This window comes from Artemia franciscana, chromosome 5, assembly GCF_032884065.1.
Source record: "Artemia franciscana chromosome 5, ASM3288406v1, whole genome shotgun sequence".
Taxonomy (NCBI): domain Eukaryota; kingdom Metazoa; phylum Arthropoda; class Branchiopoda; order Anostraca; family Artemiidae; genus Artemia; species Artemia franciscana.
The window spans coordinates 41,838,502-41,856,899 of record NC_088867.1 but is presented as its reverse complement, the minus strand read 5'-3'; the positions used below and the strand labels follow the sequence as shown (position 1 = coordinate 41,856,899).

The 18,398-nt window shown below is 33.9% G+C and overlaps 1 protein-coding gene across 2 annotated transcripts in view; it reads right to left on the bottom strand.

The window, feature by feature from the left end:
* Positions 1-18,398, bottom strand: part of LOC136027428 (tyrosine-protein phosphatase non-receptor type 21-like) — a 76,271-nt gene that overhangs the window by 23,146 nt on the left and 34,727 nt on the right. For both annotated transcript variants that reach the window (XM_065704696.1, XM_065704697.1), the window contains exons 9-12: positions 14,265-14,522; positions 12,933-13,160; positions 8,461-8,585; positions 5,399-5,492 (exon numbers count right to left, since the gene is read on the bottom strand). In XM_065704696.1, the coding sequence (XP_065560768.1) occupies positions 5,399-5,492; positions 8,461-8,585; positions 12,933-13,160; positions 14,265-14,522 (705 nt within the window). The remainder of the gene's footprint in view (positions 1-5,398; positions 5,493-8,460; positions 8,586-12,932; positions 13,161-14,264; positions 14,523-18,398) is intronic.

The following is an 18,398-nucleotide window of genomic DNA, read 5'->3' as shown; positions in this document are numbered from 1 at the left end:
GAGATCCGATCACCCGTTCGTAAGTAAAAAATACCTCATTTTTTTTATTTTTCAGAATTACCCCCCCCCCCCCGACTACCCCAAAGAGAGCAGATCCGTTCTAGTTATGTCAATCATGTATCTAGGACATGTGCTTATTTTTTCCACCAAGTTTCATCCCGATCCCTCCACTCTAAGTGTTTTTCACCCCTCCCAACCCCCCTCCCCAATGTCACCAGATCTGTTCGGGATTTAAAATAAAAGCTCTGAGACCCGATATCCCTCTAAATATCAAACTTCATTGAGATTCGATTACCCGTTCGTAAGTTAAAAATACCTCATTTTTTTCTAATTTTCCAGAATTAACCCCACCCCAACTATCCCAAAGAGAGCGGATCCGTTCCGGTTATGTCAATCATGTATCTAGGACTTGTGCTTATTTTTCCCACCAAGTTTCATCCCGATCCTTCCACTCTAAGTGTTTTCCAAGTTTTAGGTTTCCCCCTCCCATCTCCCCCCAAATGTCACCAGATCCGGTCGGGATTTAAAATAGCAGCTCTGAGACACGATATCCTTCCAAACATCAAATTTCATTAAGATCTGATCAGCCGTTCTAAGTTAAAAATACTTGAATTTTCCTATTTTTTCCAAATTAACGGGCCCCTACTCCCCCCCCCCCAGATGATCAAATCGGGAAAATGACTATTTCTAATTTAATCTGGTCCGGTCCCTGATACGTCAGCCAAATTTCATCGTCCTAGCTTACCTGGAAGTGCCTAAAGTAGCAAAACCAGGACCGACAGACCGACAGAATTTGCGATTGCTACATGTCACTTGGTTAATACCAAGTGCCATAAAAAGTTTTCTTTCAATTGAAAGTAAAGAGCAGCATCAAAACTTTAAACAAACGGAAGTTATTACGTATATGAAGGGTTTACCCCCTTTTCAACACCTCGATCTTCCCGCTATTGTTTTCCGGCACTTAAGAAAAAATTACTTATTGTTCTAATTAAACGACCCTTGGGTTTCACAAGTCGTTTTTAAAGAATTGTGGAAAAATTTAAACTTTAAGACGTAAAGAGCAAGTTTAAAGAGAGTTTAAACGTAAAGAGCGAGGTACTGAGAGGGGATGACCTCCTCATATACGTAACAATCTTTGTTTGTTCGAAGTTTTAATGTTGCTCCTTACTTTCAGTTGGAAAAACTTGTCTTTTTATTTAAATTTAATCTCTGATCGTTTTTTAAATAATACCAGGATATCTGGCTCAACCTCCATGGAAAAATCCCCCTCCCCACAGAAATATTCTCTGGACAATCCAATCCTAGCAAAAATTTACCCAAGACAATTACCACATCTCCACGCGTAAAATTGAATCGATAAAGAGAAAGCAAGACATAAAGAAATTTCGTATAGGAATTCTGGCAAATTCACTCAGTGTAAAATTTTCCCTGAAAAGCTAATACTCTGAGAGCTACCCTCTCCATGGAAAATTCTCCCCGTGCAAAATCTTCCCAGTGTAAAATTCATCCTCCCCTCCCCACTCGAAAAATGTATGAATATTTCTTCCAATAACAAAATACTATACGTAAACAATGGGCAAATTTTATGACCAAATAAACTTTCCCCAGGGGCTGTAAGGGGTTATTTTATCTCCAAAGACATAGTTATTGGTTTTTCAACTATGTTGAAAAATAATTATCTCAAAATTTTCATCGGATGATTTTAGGAAAAAAGTGGCGTGAGAGGGGGCCCAGTTGCCCTCTAATTTTTTTGGTCACTTAAAAAGGGCACTAAAACTTTTCATTTCCGTTAGAATGAGCCTTCTTCCGACGTTTTAGGCCGATAAAATCACCCCTAGAAAAAATAACAAACACACATCCGTAATTTTTGTTCTGGCAAAAATAACAAAATTAGACATTTTTGCAGGTAGGAGTTTGAAACCACTACAAAAGGGTTCTTTGATACGCTAAATATGATGGTGTGCTTTTCATTAAAATTATATGACTTCTAGAGAGACTTTCTTCCTTACTTTGAAAATCAAACAAATTCTCTCAGGCTCGTAGCTTTTGATGATTTAGAATAAACTTGATGAAACTATTGGCATCAAAATTCTTAGGGATTCGTTTACTATCGAGCTGGGTCGCTCCTTACTTACAGCTTATTACGACGAGCTGTTTTATTACCCATCAAAATCCAAGCAGAGATCAATAATGATCGTTTTTCTGCGTTACCAAAAGTATTGTATTCATAGAACTTTACAGTTTCCTGAAATACAATTAAACAAATAGAAAAATATTTTTCAACTAAAGTAAAGAGCAAGTTTAAAAATTAAAAAAGAAATTGAAATTACTCTGTATATATGGGGAACTGTCCCCTTCTCAACACCTTGCCCATTAAACAAAAGTTTTATTAGTGCTTTCAAAGGTCTTTTTTTCCAATTGCAAATTTTCTTTAAAAATATGGACAAAAATCAAACTTATCTGTAAAGGTAAGGAGCTAAGGAGGAGAGAGCCCCCTTCATACACAGAACAATCTGTTCAAATAGGTTTCAAATCTGTTCCTTCCTTTTAGTTGAAAAGCTCCTTATTTTATTTAGTGTCTAATTGTTTTCCAAATCACACTCAGGCCTAACCAAGATGTAATTTGAGGTACAGGTCCCTTAAATCCCTGGTTAATTGATTTTAAAATGTGTAAAATCAATAATTGTACGTTGATTAGTACCGTCCTGCGTTCAAATTTGCAATTTCAATTTGGAATAAAATTTGAATATGCTTAAAAAAATAGAACTAGCGAGCTACTTTCCCGACTTTAGATTCAAGGAGGCACTATCTAAGTACTGAAGCACCCACTTTCGTTTTACCATTCGAAGGGTTATAAAATAATTCTTAACGAAAGTATAACAGTTCAAAATAGGGATGGAACCTTTTAATCGCCAGTGAACAGATATAAAAATTTTAACTGGATATTTCGAACATATATACAGTGTTCATCATCAGCAGTATAATTTTACTGCTGATGATGAACACAATATATGTGTTCGAAATATCCAGTTAAAAAAATTTATATCTGTTCACTGTCGATTAGAAGGTTTCATCCCTATTTTGAACTGTTATATTTTCGTCATGGAAAGGCAGTGTGATCTTCGAGGCTATCTAAAATAATTCTTGCATAAAAAACAAACAACAAATAGCATAGCTTTTGTGTCAAAATGTGAAAAAGTATAAAGAATAAATATTTCTACCAGTAAAAAATGACATTCTTCTAAAATACAAAATGAAAACTTGAGGCGCTCATGATATATAAGTTGTTTTTGAATACATGGGAATGAACGAGTTATTAAAGAAATTTAGTATGTGTCTGTTGCCTTATTAAACTATAAAGATTTTTCGATTCATTCAAAAAGCTACAGTTCGGTATTAAAATGCATATATTTATTTAAGAATTAACGACGCTTCTTGACTACTACGGCCCCTGCGTCAGCCCTGCAGTACATCCCTGCAAAGTGATTCCATCTCTGGGTCCCGTATTACCGTAAGTCAAAGCCACTGCGCCACCACAAGACATATCCTCTATTTGTAAACTGTGAAAAAAGGCAGTTCTTCATTATTATTATTATTTAAGAATTAACGACGCTTCTTGACTACTATGGTCCCTGCGTCAGCCCTGCAGTGCATTCCTGCAAAATGATTCCATCTCTGGGTCCCGTATTACCAAGCTAAAGTCAAAGCCACTGCGCCACCACAAGACATATCCTCTATTTGTAAACTGTGAAAAAAGGCAGTTCTTCATTATTATTATTATTTAAGAATTAACGACGCTTCTTGACTACTACGGCCCCTGCGTCAGCCCTGCAGTGCATTCCTGCAAAGTGATTCCATCTCTGGGTCCCGTATTACCAAGCTAAAGTCAAAGCCACTGCGCCACCACAAGACATATCCTCTATTTGTAAACTGTGAAAAAAGGCAGTTGTTCATTATTATTATTATTGAAGAATTAACTACGCTTCTTGACTACTACAGCTCCTGCGTCAGCCCTGCAGTGCAATCCTGCAAAGTGATTCCATCTCTGGGTTCCGTATTACCAAGCTAAAGTCAAAGCCACTGCGCCACCACAAGACATATCCTCTATTTGTAAAATGTGAAAAAAGGCAGTTCTTCATTATTATTATTATTTAAGAATTAACTACGCTTCTTGACTACTACAGCTCCTGCGTCAGCCCTGCAGTGCAATCCTGCAAAGTGATTCCATCTCTGGGTTCCGTATTACCAAGCTAAAGTCAAAGCCACTGCGCCACCACAAGACATATCCTCTATTTGTAAAATGTGAAAAAAGGCAGTTCTTCATTATTATTATTATTTAAGAATTAACGACGCTTCTTGACTACTATGGTTCCTGCGTCAGCCCTGCAGCGCATTCCTGCAGAGTGATTCCATCTCTGGGTCCCGTATTACCAAGCTAAAGTCAAAGCCACTGCGCCACCACAAGACATATCCTCTATTTGTAAAATGTGAAAAAATGCAGTTCTTCATTATTATTATTATTTAAGAATTAACGACGCTTCTTGACTACTATGGTTCCTGCGTCAGCCCTGCAGTGCATTCCTGCAGAGTGATTCCATCTCTGGGTCCCGTATTACCAAGCTAAGGTCAAATCCACTGCGCCACCACAGGACTTAAAATGCATATATATTTCTAAAATTGTAATGGTTTGAAATACGAAATCATTAGTCTAAAATGTTGAAAGTGAAAATTCTGTCATTTCTTTTAGGGCCAGAAAGACCTAAGATAACAAAAGCCGATATGACTGTTTCTAGTTTCAAGACAAGAAAAGAGCCTTACCGTGTACCGTGTTTCGGTTCACGTTTTGTGTGTCGACCATTCCAACAATTGGAAGCATTTATTTTCCACAATTTAATCGGGAGGGGCAGTTTTGTTATTTCCCGATTTTATTCTATGAAATTACCAAAACTGATTTGCTATCAATATACTAAAGAGGTATTTTTAAAATCTAGGGCGGGAGAGAAGGGGGCTAAAATGTGTTGAAACTGAATGGGATAGACTATTTCTGTTGAAACTAAAAATCATGTAAAAACCTAATATCTATAAAATTATCTTTTAAGAATCTATAAATCTACAGAGAAGGTATGAGATATCATGGATCACGATTCGTGATTACTATTTCTTTCAGAAATGAATATCACAAATACCACTTCTTCCTCCACCGGCTTCAATTAAAGGAGGGAGGGCTATGCCCCTATTAGATCTGCCAACCCAAATAAAAAACATCATTTTTTTACTTACAGAAAAAAAGGTACGCTTTGGTCTACGTTTTGGTCTAAATCTGAAAAATGAAGATTGTAACTTAACGCAATTCTAAGCAATAAATAAAAATTCAGCTTCAAACCTTTTCGATACTTACAGAAATATGAGATGCATTAATATAACCAAAACGATTTTCCCTAGAAGGGGTGAGACGGATACGGTTCTCTTCGTACGGCAAAATGTCCGTATATCTAAAAACCAAAAGAACTGGTTGAACATTTTATAATATAATTTAAAATTGCTAAGAATTGAACAAACAAATCCTAACGAAAAGAGATTATCTTTTTTCAGAATTCTGGAACGATACAGGGAAACAATGACAACTCAGTATCAAAACAGGTTTAACCAATTAATGTATGTAAATAATTTGATAAATATGAATACGTTAATTGAGTATACCTAATTTTGAATTTGAAGAAGTTTTGAACAATTGCTATTCGAAGTTGAAAGTTAAAATAATTTCTCAAATCTACACTATTTTCTATTTCAAGGTATATATATATATATATATATATATATATATATATATATATATATATATATATATATATATATATATATATATATATATATATATATATATATATATATATATATATATATATATATATATATATATATATATATATATATATATATATATATATATATACTTTTGCAGTTTATTCAACTATCTAAAGATTTCCAGAGGTGAAACAAAATATTCAGACTGTTAAAGCGATATTTCTTTACATATATATTTTTTTTCTCCAACCCTTCGCACTAACTCGTTCAAACTAAATTTATGAAGCACAATACGTTATAAACAGAACCACTTTGATATCAATATACTTTACTTCAAAAACTAAAAAAGAAAAGAAAAAGGTTGCATGCTGGATATTAATTTAATATACCTATTGCCGAGAACAACAAAAATGCAGGATTTTTGCTTGCTTGCGAATGTGAGTTTTTAGAATATGTTTTAGTATTTGCTTGTGCTTGTGAGTTTTTAGATTATGCTTAAGCGGTTTTCACATGAATGCACAGATAGACTTAAACATTTAGACACGTGTCGGCAAACCAAAATATGTATTACCATTCACATAGACAAATTAAACGTCATCGATGATTCCCATGTAAAATTCTACATTCAAAATGTTTACTGTATTTCTTGGTATTATTCCTCGTGTTTAGAGGGTTATTCTTGTAAATATTCAATTTACTAGTCAATCAAGTCGTCTGACACTAGAATTGCCACCAATAAATTAGTTGGACTCAGTCACTTGGGTTTATGGACGATTTGTGCACCAGACACTGAAACATCAATAAAGTACCAATAACTATCAAAGTCTAACTTCTATTCCGTCAAATCTTGTATTTAGCTGCTCCTTTGCTGAATAAAACTGACTTTCAGCAAAAATTAAAACTGACTTTCAGCAAATATTATTATTTGTGCACAATTATCAAAAAAATGTGCATGATCCAGAAAACTGACAATTATCACATTTTTACAAAAACGTCAGATTAAAATATTCAAATGTCCCTATTTAACAGGGTTTCACAAACCAACAAAGAATAAGAGTTTTGTTGACCTACTTTATATTTACTCAATTACGACTCATACTTATCTTACTTTAGGTCTGATTTTTATTGGCATTTAAAACTCTTTTTAGGTTTATTTCTCATCGCTTTCACTTTTAAACGAAGGAATACAGCTTACGGGCCTAGAGCTACGCCAAGAGTATTAAGATATGGCCCATGTTCTAAACAGCATATGAATTGTACAGCCTTTAGTAAAAAAAAAAAAATAAAATAAAAAAATAAAAAAAAAGGAATCACTATCCCTATTCCTAGTAGGAAGTAGGCAATACCATTGTATCTTTAGCAGGAAAAACGAGGAACAATCTTACAAGCCAGTTTAGGATTATTTTTACCAGTTGCAACTGAATACTATTTAGAATAAGTTTTATTTTTGCTCACGAGTTAATTCAAATCAAAGACGTCTCTGTCTTTCCGTTCTGATCATTTTCAGTTTGACAAGAAAAATATTTCACGAAAATGCAGGAGAGGGGACTACGCTTTTTGGAATCTAGTACCCCAAAACCGATACTTTTCATAATCTAGGATGGGGAGAGGGGTAAATCTTGAAGACACAAATAATCCCCTTGTTCCTATCCCCAATTAATGCCACTGGGTTCTCTAAAAAAAAACCTATACTAGTAAATAGCTGCAAAAGGAATATTTCTGAATATCGATGCACTTCAATACTTTTACATTACATCTAATCACTTGAAAAAAGTATCGAATAAAAAAAAACTCTGGAATATGGTCTGCTTATAACTATCAGCAAATGAAAAATATGATCATGAATAAAAGAACAATGAGCAAGATATTCCAAACTTTTTGTCAAGGCAACATCCCACTGGCCACACCAAAATTTACAAAAAAAAACTTACTAATGTTAATAACAAAAATTTAATAGAACCTATGAACATAAATGCAGTACCAGACCGACCTATGTAACCTGCACACGCCAATCCAACCTCTGTGAGAGGACACTCTGGCAGCAACAAAGCACAGAGAAGATCGGGAGCTCTTTCCTGATGCCCTTTGTGACTCTGATGGCACAAGCGGATCTAAATTTGAAGGGACAAGTGCATTTTAAGGTAAGCAAATTCAGTTTTTTTTTTTTTTTTTTTTTTTTTTTTTTTTTTTTTTTTTTTTTTTTTTTTTTTTTTTTTACAGACTCTTTCCCAAACGTGTGACAAAAGGGGTTGTCAAAATACAGTACTTTCAGTTTAGAAAGTACTGCTTTAAGTTATAAAATATTTAATTATTTTATGTTTATCCTCCCTCCAAAATATGCGATTTCTGACCGATCTACGGCTGTAACTTGCACAAAAATGAAAAGATGCTTATGTCATATAAATGATTAGTTTCAGGTCTATCCTTTTATCCAGCAAGAAGTAGGATACAGTACAACTTTTGACTCTTTCTTGGATAATGGTATGAAATTGCTTAGAAAATACAGAGGTTCCTGCTTTGGCATTTTTCTAACTTATTTTCCCAATATTTTTCAATTTAAGAAAAATACAAAGCAAATTTTATAATTCTATTCAGTAGATAGAAAACACGAACCTTATAAAGAGAGAGAAGGAAAGAAGAAAGAATAAAAGCTACCTATTTCGAGGGGCATTCTCCGAATGTGCAGCGGTTGCAAAATCAGCATGCGGTTTTCTTTTGGGTATAAGCTCAAATTCTAGATGGAGTTGGTCACTTGACATCCGGTTTACCAGTGCTTGCAACTATACATAACAATAGACATGCTCAAGAAAAGTTCAGTAATAATAACTATCAAATAAAAGGGTATTCTCCAATAGCACTTCGTAAAGACGAAGAAGAAGAAGAAGAAGAAGCTTCCAAATCCAAACTAGAAGACATTTTTTTATTTATTTATTTAAGGAATTATATATTCCTATATGTATAATTATATAATTATATATACATATATAATTATTATATAATTAATTATATAATTATATATATATATATATATATATATATATATATATATATATATATATATATATATATATATATATATATATATATATAGGGTTTGGTGCGGCAAAAAAAAATATCAAAAACATACCTAGTCTCTGTTACTCTTTTGTGTATGGTTTGAACATTAAAATGAATTTCTTACAAAAGGAAATCCCTGCAAAATCGTAGAAGCTCTGAAACTAACTAAAAATACAGTTAGCTTATTGCAATAGACAAATATCCAAAGAATTTCTTATCTGTATACGGACAAATTGCAGCTTGTTGAGCTTTGAAGCACAGTAAGCAAAATAATCAATTTAATAGATTTCGATACGCGCTTATGAACGCAATTTAATAGCTGAAACTGCCGTGTCGAACGCCAAAATTTAAAAAAATCAAAAAGCTTATAATCAAAATCAAAAAACTTAAAAATCAATAAGCAAAAAGCTTATTGAAAGCGTGGTTGATTCCGATTTAAATTCTTAAATCTAAGGGGGAAAAAAGTAAATTCTCATGGATATAACGACCGTGATTTTTCAAGTGAAATCCAAAACCTAAGAGGTAAAAATACAACTCGAGTCATTGAAGGATTCCAAATTTTCATGTAAAAACCACGGTAAGCTTCAAGTTAAGCCCAAAACCTAAAGGAAAACACAGAATTCGGATTTGCAATAGTCTTCAAATTCTAAGAAAAATAACCACGTGATTTTCAAGTTAAGCCAACAACCTCAAAGAAAGAACAAAGCTAGGGTTTTCAAAGGTATTAGAATTCTCATAAAAACAGCCACGGTGAGTTTCAAGTTAAGCCCAAAACCTAAAAGAAAACACGAAATTGGGATTTTCAAAAGTCTTCAAATACTCATAAAAATAACCACGTGTCTTCAAGTTAAGCCAACAACCTCAAAGAAAGAACAAAGCTAGGGTTTTCAAAGGTATTAGAATTCTCATAAAAACAGCCACGGTGAGTTTCAAGTTAAGCCCAAAACCTAAAAGAAAAGACAAAATTGGGATTTTCAAAAGTCTTCAAATACTCATAAAAATAACCACGTGTCTTCAAGTTAAGCCAACAACCTCAAAGAAAGAACAAAGCTAGGGTTTTCAAAGGTATTAGAATTCTCATAAAAACAGCCACGGTGAGTTTCAAGTTAAACCCAAAACTTAAAAGAAAACACGAAATTGGGATTTTCAAAAGTCTTCAAATACTCATAAAAATAACCACGTGTCTTCAAGTTAAGCCAACAACCTCAAAGAAAGAACAAAGCTAGGGTTTTCAAAGGTATTAGAATTCTCATAAAAACAGCCACGGTGAGTTTCAAGTTAAGCTCAGAACCTAAAGAAAACAAAAACTTGGGTCTTCAAACTCTAATAGAAATTACAACAGTTACCTTCAAGTTAAGCAAATTAAATTGGGGTCTTCAATGAGTGACAGAAATAACAAAGTTATTTTCGGGTTAAGCCCAAAACCTAAAAGGAAAAATAAAAACTAGGGTCTCGTATTTGAAGCATAGCCGCAACTGTCTAATTTTAGCACAGACTCAATGAAACACGACACAACTTTTTTTGGGGGGCTTAATTGTTATGGAGCTATTTCTGACTTTGGCATCTTAATGAGCTTTGGTGAGAACAAAAGAAGTCCCTGACTTACAAGATTTGAGAGCTATTTGCTTATTATTTTTTTTTAAACTTTATGCTTGAAAAGAAAGAGCATAAATTTGTTCTAAGTAGGTGATCTAACAAATCAGGCTCAAATAACATTGTCGCATTCTTTAACTCGGTTTTAGGAGGGGTCGACGGATATTTCGTCACGTTAAAGGACACCCTAGCTTCAGGAGAGTAAAAAACAATCGATTCAACTACCATATTTAGATGAATCTCAGTTTTTAGAGCTCTTAACCCTATTTTCAAATTTTGACCTAAAGCTTTCTTACGAATAAAAAATGCAGGAAAAAAAAACACAGAATACCCCATATTATACGGGATTGTCACATCCAATAAATACAAAGAGAAAAAAATGGAATAAGGATTTAGCGGAAGATAAAACGAATTTTTTTCTTATCTTCTATCTAATCTTTAAGATAAGTCGAATTATGAATCTTTTGAAGATGACTAATTTTGAATTTGACCTTTTAAATATAGTTTTCTAATTACAACATATGTTTTTAGTTTCAATTATCTTAATAACACGATGAAGTTTTCAAAATTTCAAATGGATCAGTGTTTTAATAGTCGAGTTCAACGAATTCAACCTGGTCAGTAAACCATCACCCACAAAGTGCCAAAACAAGAGTCAATCAGCATTATACCCCAACAAAAAACCATTCCGGCAATTAAAAGGAATGAAAAGGAAAACTAGGAAAACACAATGCATCTTAAAGAGGTATCCTACCATACATACATTTTTTTTTAAATTATTATTACCCAAGTTTAGGGCGTGTTCATATAGGGTGGTTTTTCTCAACACAACAGTAAAGACTTAAAGATTAAATAACATTAGTGGCAGCAATATTAAACCCTACACAGATTCACTACACAATTTAGGCAAACAAGTTTATTATTGAAGCATTATGCAAAGCTCCCTTTTAACTAAAAAGATGCCACATTCCATGCTGTAAAAATACTGGCAGTCAATTTGACTTGAAACTAAGGACCAAGTTAATATAAATTAGCCTACAAACTTAGGAAGAAGAGAATTCTTATTTCTAAGCCTAAGAGGTTTTAACCCCTCCCCCACATTCAAAATCTTTTATATAAGGGTTAATAGTCGGTTTTAAAAGTTCAGTACTTATGCAAAAAGACAATATTATTTAGAAACTATTTGGTTTCAAATTAAATGTATAAACAAATACAAAAAGTAACAGAATACTGAATTCGCCCGTATAAATCCGTTTTTAGTGTGATAATTGGATTGTAATGGTAAAACAGATAAACTAGGTAAAACTGGTAAAACAGGTATAACTAGTAAAATAGGTAAAACTGGTAAAATAGGTAAAACCCAAAATATTATTGATTCTTATGTTATTACCTGAACAAAACTGCTTAGAGCTTAGAAAGGATGATCTAAGCCAATAAGTAGGCACGATGTATCTCGTAGGCACAGAATACTGGTGTGTAATACCAACAAAGTTTAGCTCCTATCTTAAAACTAATTAATTCGATAATTAAAAATCATTTGTTAAAAGAGAATGTTTCTGTTATGTGCTCAGATGGGAATATTTGTGAATTAGCTAAAAGGCGGATTGGAAACAGTTCTATGTAAATCTATTTTTGGATTCGTCTTTTCTAAGACGGAAAATTTCGTAACTGGATGCAAAGTCAGCTTTAATTCTAGTTTTCGATCATTCAGTTTATTTCAAGCTTGACTTTTAAATTTAGTGAATTTTAATCTTACCAATTGTCGTATCGGCTTTCAATGTTTGATTGAATGTGTCCATAAATAGGATAAAGGGTATAGATTTTCCACCTCTTTAGGTATTAATAACCTTTGTTTTCAAACTTTATGATGCACTTAAATTGTCAAAATCCAACCTAAGTAGCAGAGCCAAATCAATGTATCTAAGGGGATAAGGCATGTTGAAACGCAATAATAATCAATGGAATCACAAACACCATAGCCACAATTTCTTGCCAAAAGGAGGGGTTAATTGGGGAGGGAGGAGGAAAAGCTCATTGAAATTTACGAGATCAGAGAAGCTACATAAAGAATACAGGAAAAGTAACAATAGACAAAAAGAAGTTGCTATACTGCAAAACTGAAATATAATCTCATCCCCAATCCCTGCAGCTAACAACAATAATAAATTACGAAAAGAAAGGATGTCTGTTCAGTTCTGAGAATTATTACCTTGATTTAGAGCAATACATAGAAATTGAACTTTTTAAAATTATCCAAAATAGATTGCCATGACCAAAAAATTACCTCATGGCCAAAAACTAAAGTCCTCTTGAATTAAAAAGAAAGTTGATTGACCTATTCGAATCTATTAAATTTGTCTAGTGTCCAAAAGCCTTCCACGCCCTGAATCCTCCCCCTAACTACGCCACCAATGAACCTTTGGCCTAACTCCTTAATCAGATCAAACCAAAATATAAAAGATAACACAGCAGCTTACAAGACTGTCTTTGCTCACGGGCTTGAGGGGAGGAGCTTGCTGCGGCCAAGATAGCTCTGGTGGTATTTGCTCTAATGATTCAGCAGGGGCCAAAAATTCCGATTGACTGAGGTGATCTTGAGCCCATTTTGGCATATTGCCTTGCTTTTGGAGCAAAATGCCTCTAGTTGGAAGGTTCTGATAAATCGGTTCCCTTGATTCTTCAAGGTCCAAGTGAGGGGCAAGCACCTTTATATATAAAAAACAACAAATAAATAAATATACAGCACACATATTCTCAATGATTAAGGTGTATTTTTTATTTTCAAATAAAATTGTTATTAAAGCTATAGCCACATACTGTCATTATAGCATATGACACAATATGCTGTCGGCACTGTACTGTCATTACTGTATAATCAAGCGTAGCATAAAATATATTTTCTTGCTTCCTTTTCTTCCATTCGAGATTTATCTAATTTATTACTAAATGAAACATTCTATGAGTTGGTGAATTCACAAGGATGCTGAATTCCACTTATGAAGTACCACATTTCTATGCACCGTACTGTCATTATAGAACATGTCATAATATGCTGTCGGCACTATACTGTCATTGGTGTATAATCAAACTTAGTATAAAATGTATATTCTAGTTATCTTTTCTTCTATTAGAGATTTACTTTATCTATTATTTAGTGAATCATTCTATTAATTGGTGGGTCAAAGGGATGCTGAATAGCTTCTATACAGCACCAATTGTTTATGCACCATACTATCATTGCTGCCATTATAGAATATGTCATTATATACTTCCGGTACCATACTGTCATTGCTGTATAATACAGCTTAGTATAAAATATATTTATCGTCCGGGTTTGGAATTGAAGTATTTATTCCATCACGAGAAGTGATACAATAAACTTCTTTTTAGCATATTACGAATAAACCATTACTTTTTTACATCCTTTATGACTCTATATGTTTCATGGTGATCTGGTAGCTTAACTGCACACAGAATTAGAGAAAACCAAACATTTTTTTTTATAGTCAGAAAATGATGAAAGGTGACATACATAAAGTGAACATAGCTAACACTTCGTAAGTTGAAACTGTAATTATGCTATACTGATTCAATAATAAACAGCTAAACCGCTCAGATACCCGAATAAGGGTTTCAAATCCCACGGACGACATACTTTTTTAAAACAAATTCCCATTACAGTATTATCTGGTAATAATATGGTCAAACGAACACAAAGTAGAAAGTAATACGTGGTAACAATTTGGTAAAAATTGGTAATAATTTGGCAATAGCAATAATATGGTGAAGTTTTGGTAGATCAAGCTTACCTGTGAAACAGATACTTCGACGTCTTCTGTTTTAAAAATCTGTGGACTAGAATGAACCACTTCACTACCGATACTATTAACAAGGTTACTAATATTTTCATAAGTTCGCTGTGATTCGTGGTGAACTCTATGCTGATATGGAGGCTTGTTGTTCCCAATAGCTGGCAAATGGCCAACCGATGAGCTTGGCATTCTCAAATGATGGTAATGAGGTTGACTATTTCCAACGCCGACAAGGTTAGGATACGAAGAAGATATCTATAAGAATAGAGGGTGGTGAAAGTGAAAAGAAAATAAACTAAGAGAAGAAAAAGATGATACACACCATTTAGCATAGCCTCTGCTAATATACAAAACAGCAAGCTAATATACAAAACAGCAAGCATCAAAACAAGATGAGCGAAAAAAAAATTAGACCGATTAAGTAAATAAGAGGGGAAAATAGCTTCTTTCAGTGATATACGAAACATCAATGAAACAAAAGATAATAAATGTTGATTTTGTAATGAAAATACATATTTATCTTTCCGACTAACATTCTTATTTATCAGAATACCCAAGCTGGCAACACATCACAACGCCAAGCCACCTGTGACCAACATGGCCACATACGACCTTCCTCAACATTTATTTCATATAGGCCAATAAAGTAGAATCATACCATATTTTTGTACAGCTGATTTTTTGTTATAGGGTCATTTAAAGAATATCCAACACATTCTTTAACCACTGATCCAGAAAATATCCACCATATGTTTCTGAATCATTCAAAGTGCCTCACGTTTAAGATTAATACTTGATCAATATCGCCCATTCTAGTATTCTAATATTCGTTCTTAGGCTTATCGCCTTACTTTTTCATTTTATTTTCAACTGCACAAAAAAACCCATGCAGCTTGGCTATTCTACTTGATGCATTTCCCTTGCATCCTAAGTCCAATATAGGCCAATTATAGGCGCCTTATTTTTCCATTTTATTTTCAACTGCACAAAAAAGCCATGCAGCTTGGCTATTCTACTTGATGCATTTCCCTTGCATCCTAAGTCCAATATAGGCCAATTATAGGCGCCTTATTTTTCCATTTTATTTTCAACTGCACAAAAAAGCCATGCAGCTTGGCTATTCTACTTGATGCATTTCCCTTGCATCCTAATTCCAATATAATTCCAATCTAATATTACCAAAATTACTAATAATACAACCAGCTAAATGAAGCTATCCACTCGGTCAATTTTTTTTTACCGGCAACTAGATGGATTTTGATGTAATTTTGATTTACATCGAAATAATAAGATGTGATTTTAGTAGGGAAGGAACAGTATTCAGTATTATAAGATGTGAAGTTGGTGTTAGTAGGGAGGGAACAGTTTTCATGGTGACAGATAGCAATCTTGGTCACAAATAGATTTAATTTGAGTATCCTAAAATTTGAACTTGTGTAGAGTTGAATCAATTCCTTCGTTAGGCTGTAGGGATAATGATTTAAGCAGTTATTCTTCTTAACACAAGTTTTATAACCTATTCCTGTATTCAAAACCCTTAAAATTCTTTCACATAGCTAATAATATTTCCTATGGCACTCATATTATACTAATCTAAAGAGAGACTTAAAAAAGGGAAACCTTTCCATTTAATGCTGTATTTTCGGGAACTCATTATAAAACATTCATTCTCCTTCCACCATGCTTAAAGAATTCTTGCTAGTATTCCTTAGAAAATTTCCTCTCTAAAACTTTGGGACTTAATAAACTGTGTTTTTGGACATTCCTACCACCTTCTATTTTTACCAAACTCTAATCCCTACTCTTTCATATTCAACTATTTTGGGAACGCCTGTCCATAAGTTATCATCCTAAAAATTATCTACACAAACAATACCAGATTAGTAGTCATCCTTCCTAAATATCAGAGAGAGCCTTACTTTGACATCAATAACACCCCTCAATAGAGAACAAATGGTCCCATCAGTGTAGGCCAGGGACCAACGCCTCAAGTCTAATGAATTTGCTTCCACCAGCTTAAAACTGGACGGTAAGAAATGCCCTGAACCTCCAGTCGAATTGGCGAATTATGATTAATACATGATTTTCAACAATTGGTTATGCACTCTCACTCCAAGAGTCATCATCCTCCACAAGTAATCCCAGGTTCATTACCCCACAACAACTTATATAGTCATGCCCACAACAAAAATGCAACGATTGTGAGGTACTTTACAATAAAATAATATAGTGAGGAGATTAAACAGTCCACCATAACTACCTAAAATAACTGATTACTGCTCAAAATTCAGTATATTGCCGTATCGTTAACTAGGCTATAATTTTCTCAAGAGACATCACTCCTTAAGGCCATCCGGCAACACCAGTCACAGCCAAGATTCTAGTTAAGCAAAGTCTTGAAAGATGGCCACGCAGCCAAGATTTTCCTCCCAAGGATAGGTAAGGGGAAATGAGCTTATGATGGAGCAGAGATCCACAGCCATCTCAGAATACGGGGGCAGCTCAATGTTTTATACCCAATTTACCATCTTCGGTAATCTTTTTTTTTGCACAGAAGCATTTCCGCCCTTTTGTTTAAACCCTTAAAGCAAGATTACTTAAAGCTCAGCAGAATAGCCTGAAAAACAGCTTCGTTAATTTTTGATAAATGTAGAATAAAGTAAATTCAATCGCAACAAGTCTATCTGAAACGTATTACTGATCATTCTACGGATAATAACGATCCCAGCAAATGGAATCGGAGTAGCTTATAGCATGTATGTATGATTTACTTATATTTGAATTGATTAATTTTTCTTCTTAAAGCATCTTACATGAAAGAAAAAGAAAAACAAAACTAGATTATTGCCATCTCCAATAAAGATAGAATATGAAAGATAATCAGATCTTTGGCGGGTTAAATAAATCATTAAAATCAGCTAAATTATAGCTTATAAACGAAAAATGAAACTAATATATCAAAATGATTACATGAAGTTAAAATATCAAAACAATAAAAATGCAAAACATATCACTACTTTCCTCAGCAAATAATCTGTAAATTATATAATAATGACCAGATGAAAGTTTCAAAGCACGATAATACTGATATTAAAAAGTCCAAGGGATTTAAGCATACTCACCAACACGTACCAAAAACCCATATGGAATCTAAACAAAAACTTCGCGCTCGTATTACTAGCCGGAACCAAAGAAAATATCGAAATAAACAGAAGTGGATCTCCGAACCTTGAGTTCTTACGAAAAAAAGGATTAAAACGAATTGAAAGCATCTAAATATAGTGGACCTGATATCCCTCAAGCCCTCTGCTCTTAATGCTAAGTAAAGTAAAAAAAAAAGTAAGTAAGACGGCACTAGACCCTTAAGATCCAAAACGGCGGTGCTGATCTCCGTTTCATGACCCTTCAGCCAGGAAGTGCAATGGGGGGTTGGTGGCCAACCATCCTGTGCTTTCACACACCCTTTCTGCTTACCTTCTCCAGATTTCTCCAGGTACCCATTTAGAGCTGGGTCGACTCTGGCTGAGCTTACAGAGTCACGCCACTGACCCCCGTCCCAAACTAAAGAACTGGTCACAGCTGGGATTGAACCCGTGTCCCTTGGACACAGAATTCCCACGCCAGCGCAGCTTATAATGCTACAGTTCAACTTAGCACTTTTAAGCCCAACACATTTCAAATGTGTACTTTTTACCACAATACCTGAATATTCGTTGAAGTGTATTTGCTTTAAAATACAAAATTGTCAGTAAGACTGCAAACAGCAATATTTTCAGTTTCCATTTTTTGAAACACAATGGTAAAGCAAAACTAACAATTACTAGGAGGATGTGTTTGTTACATTCCAATAAGCTTTCAGCAAAGCTTCCCCAAAGAGATAAGTGCAATATATGTTTTAGTGTTAATATTTGTTTTTATTTTAATATGAAATACTTATGATATTGTGTGCTTAGTTGAATTACGGAGTATTCACGGAATACAACAATTCCCTTTCGGCCTGTTTTCCATTTATTTATGAACCTTTAAAAATTTGTAAACTATACTACAGAAGAATGTGCTTAAAAATGAAACACACGACCAATTTTAATTTAAATCCAGCAGAATATACTGATAGATGACGTATCGACAGCA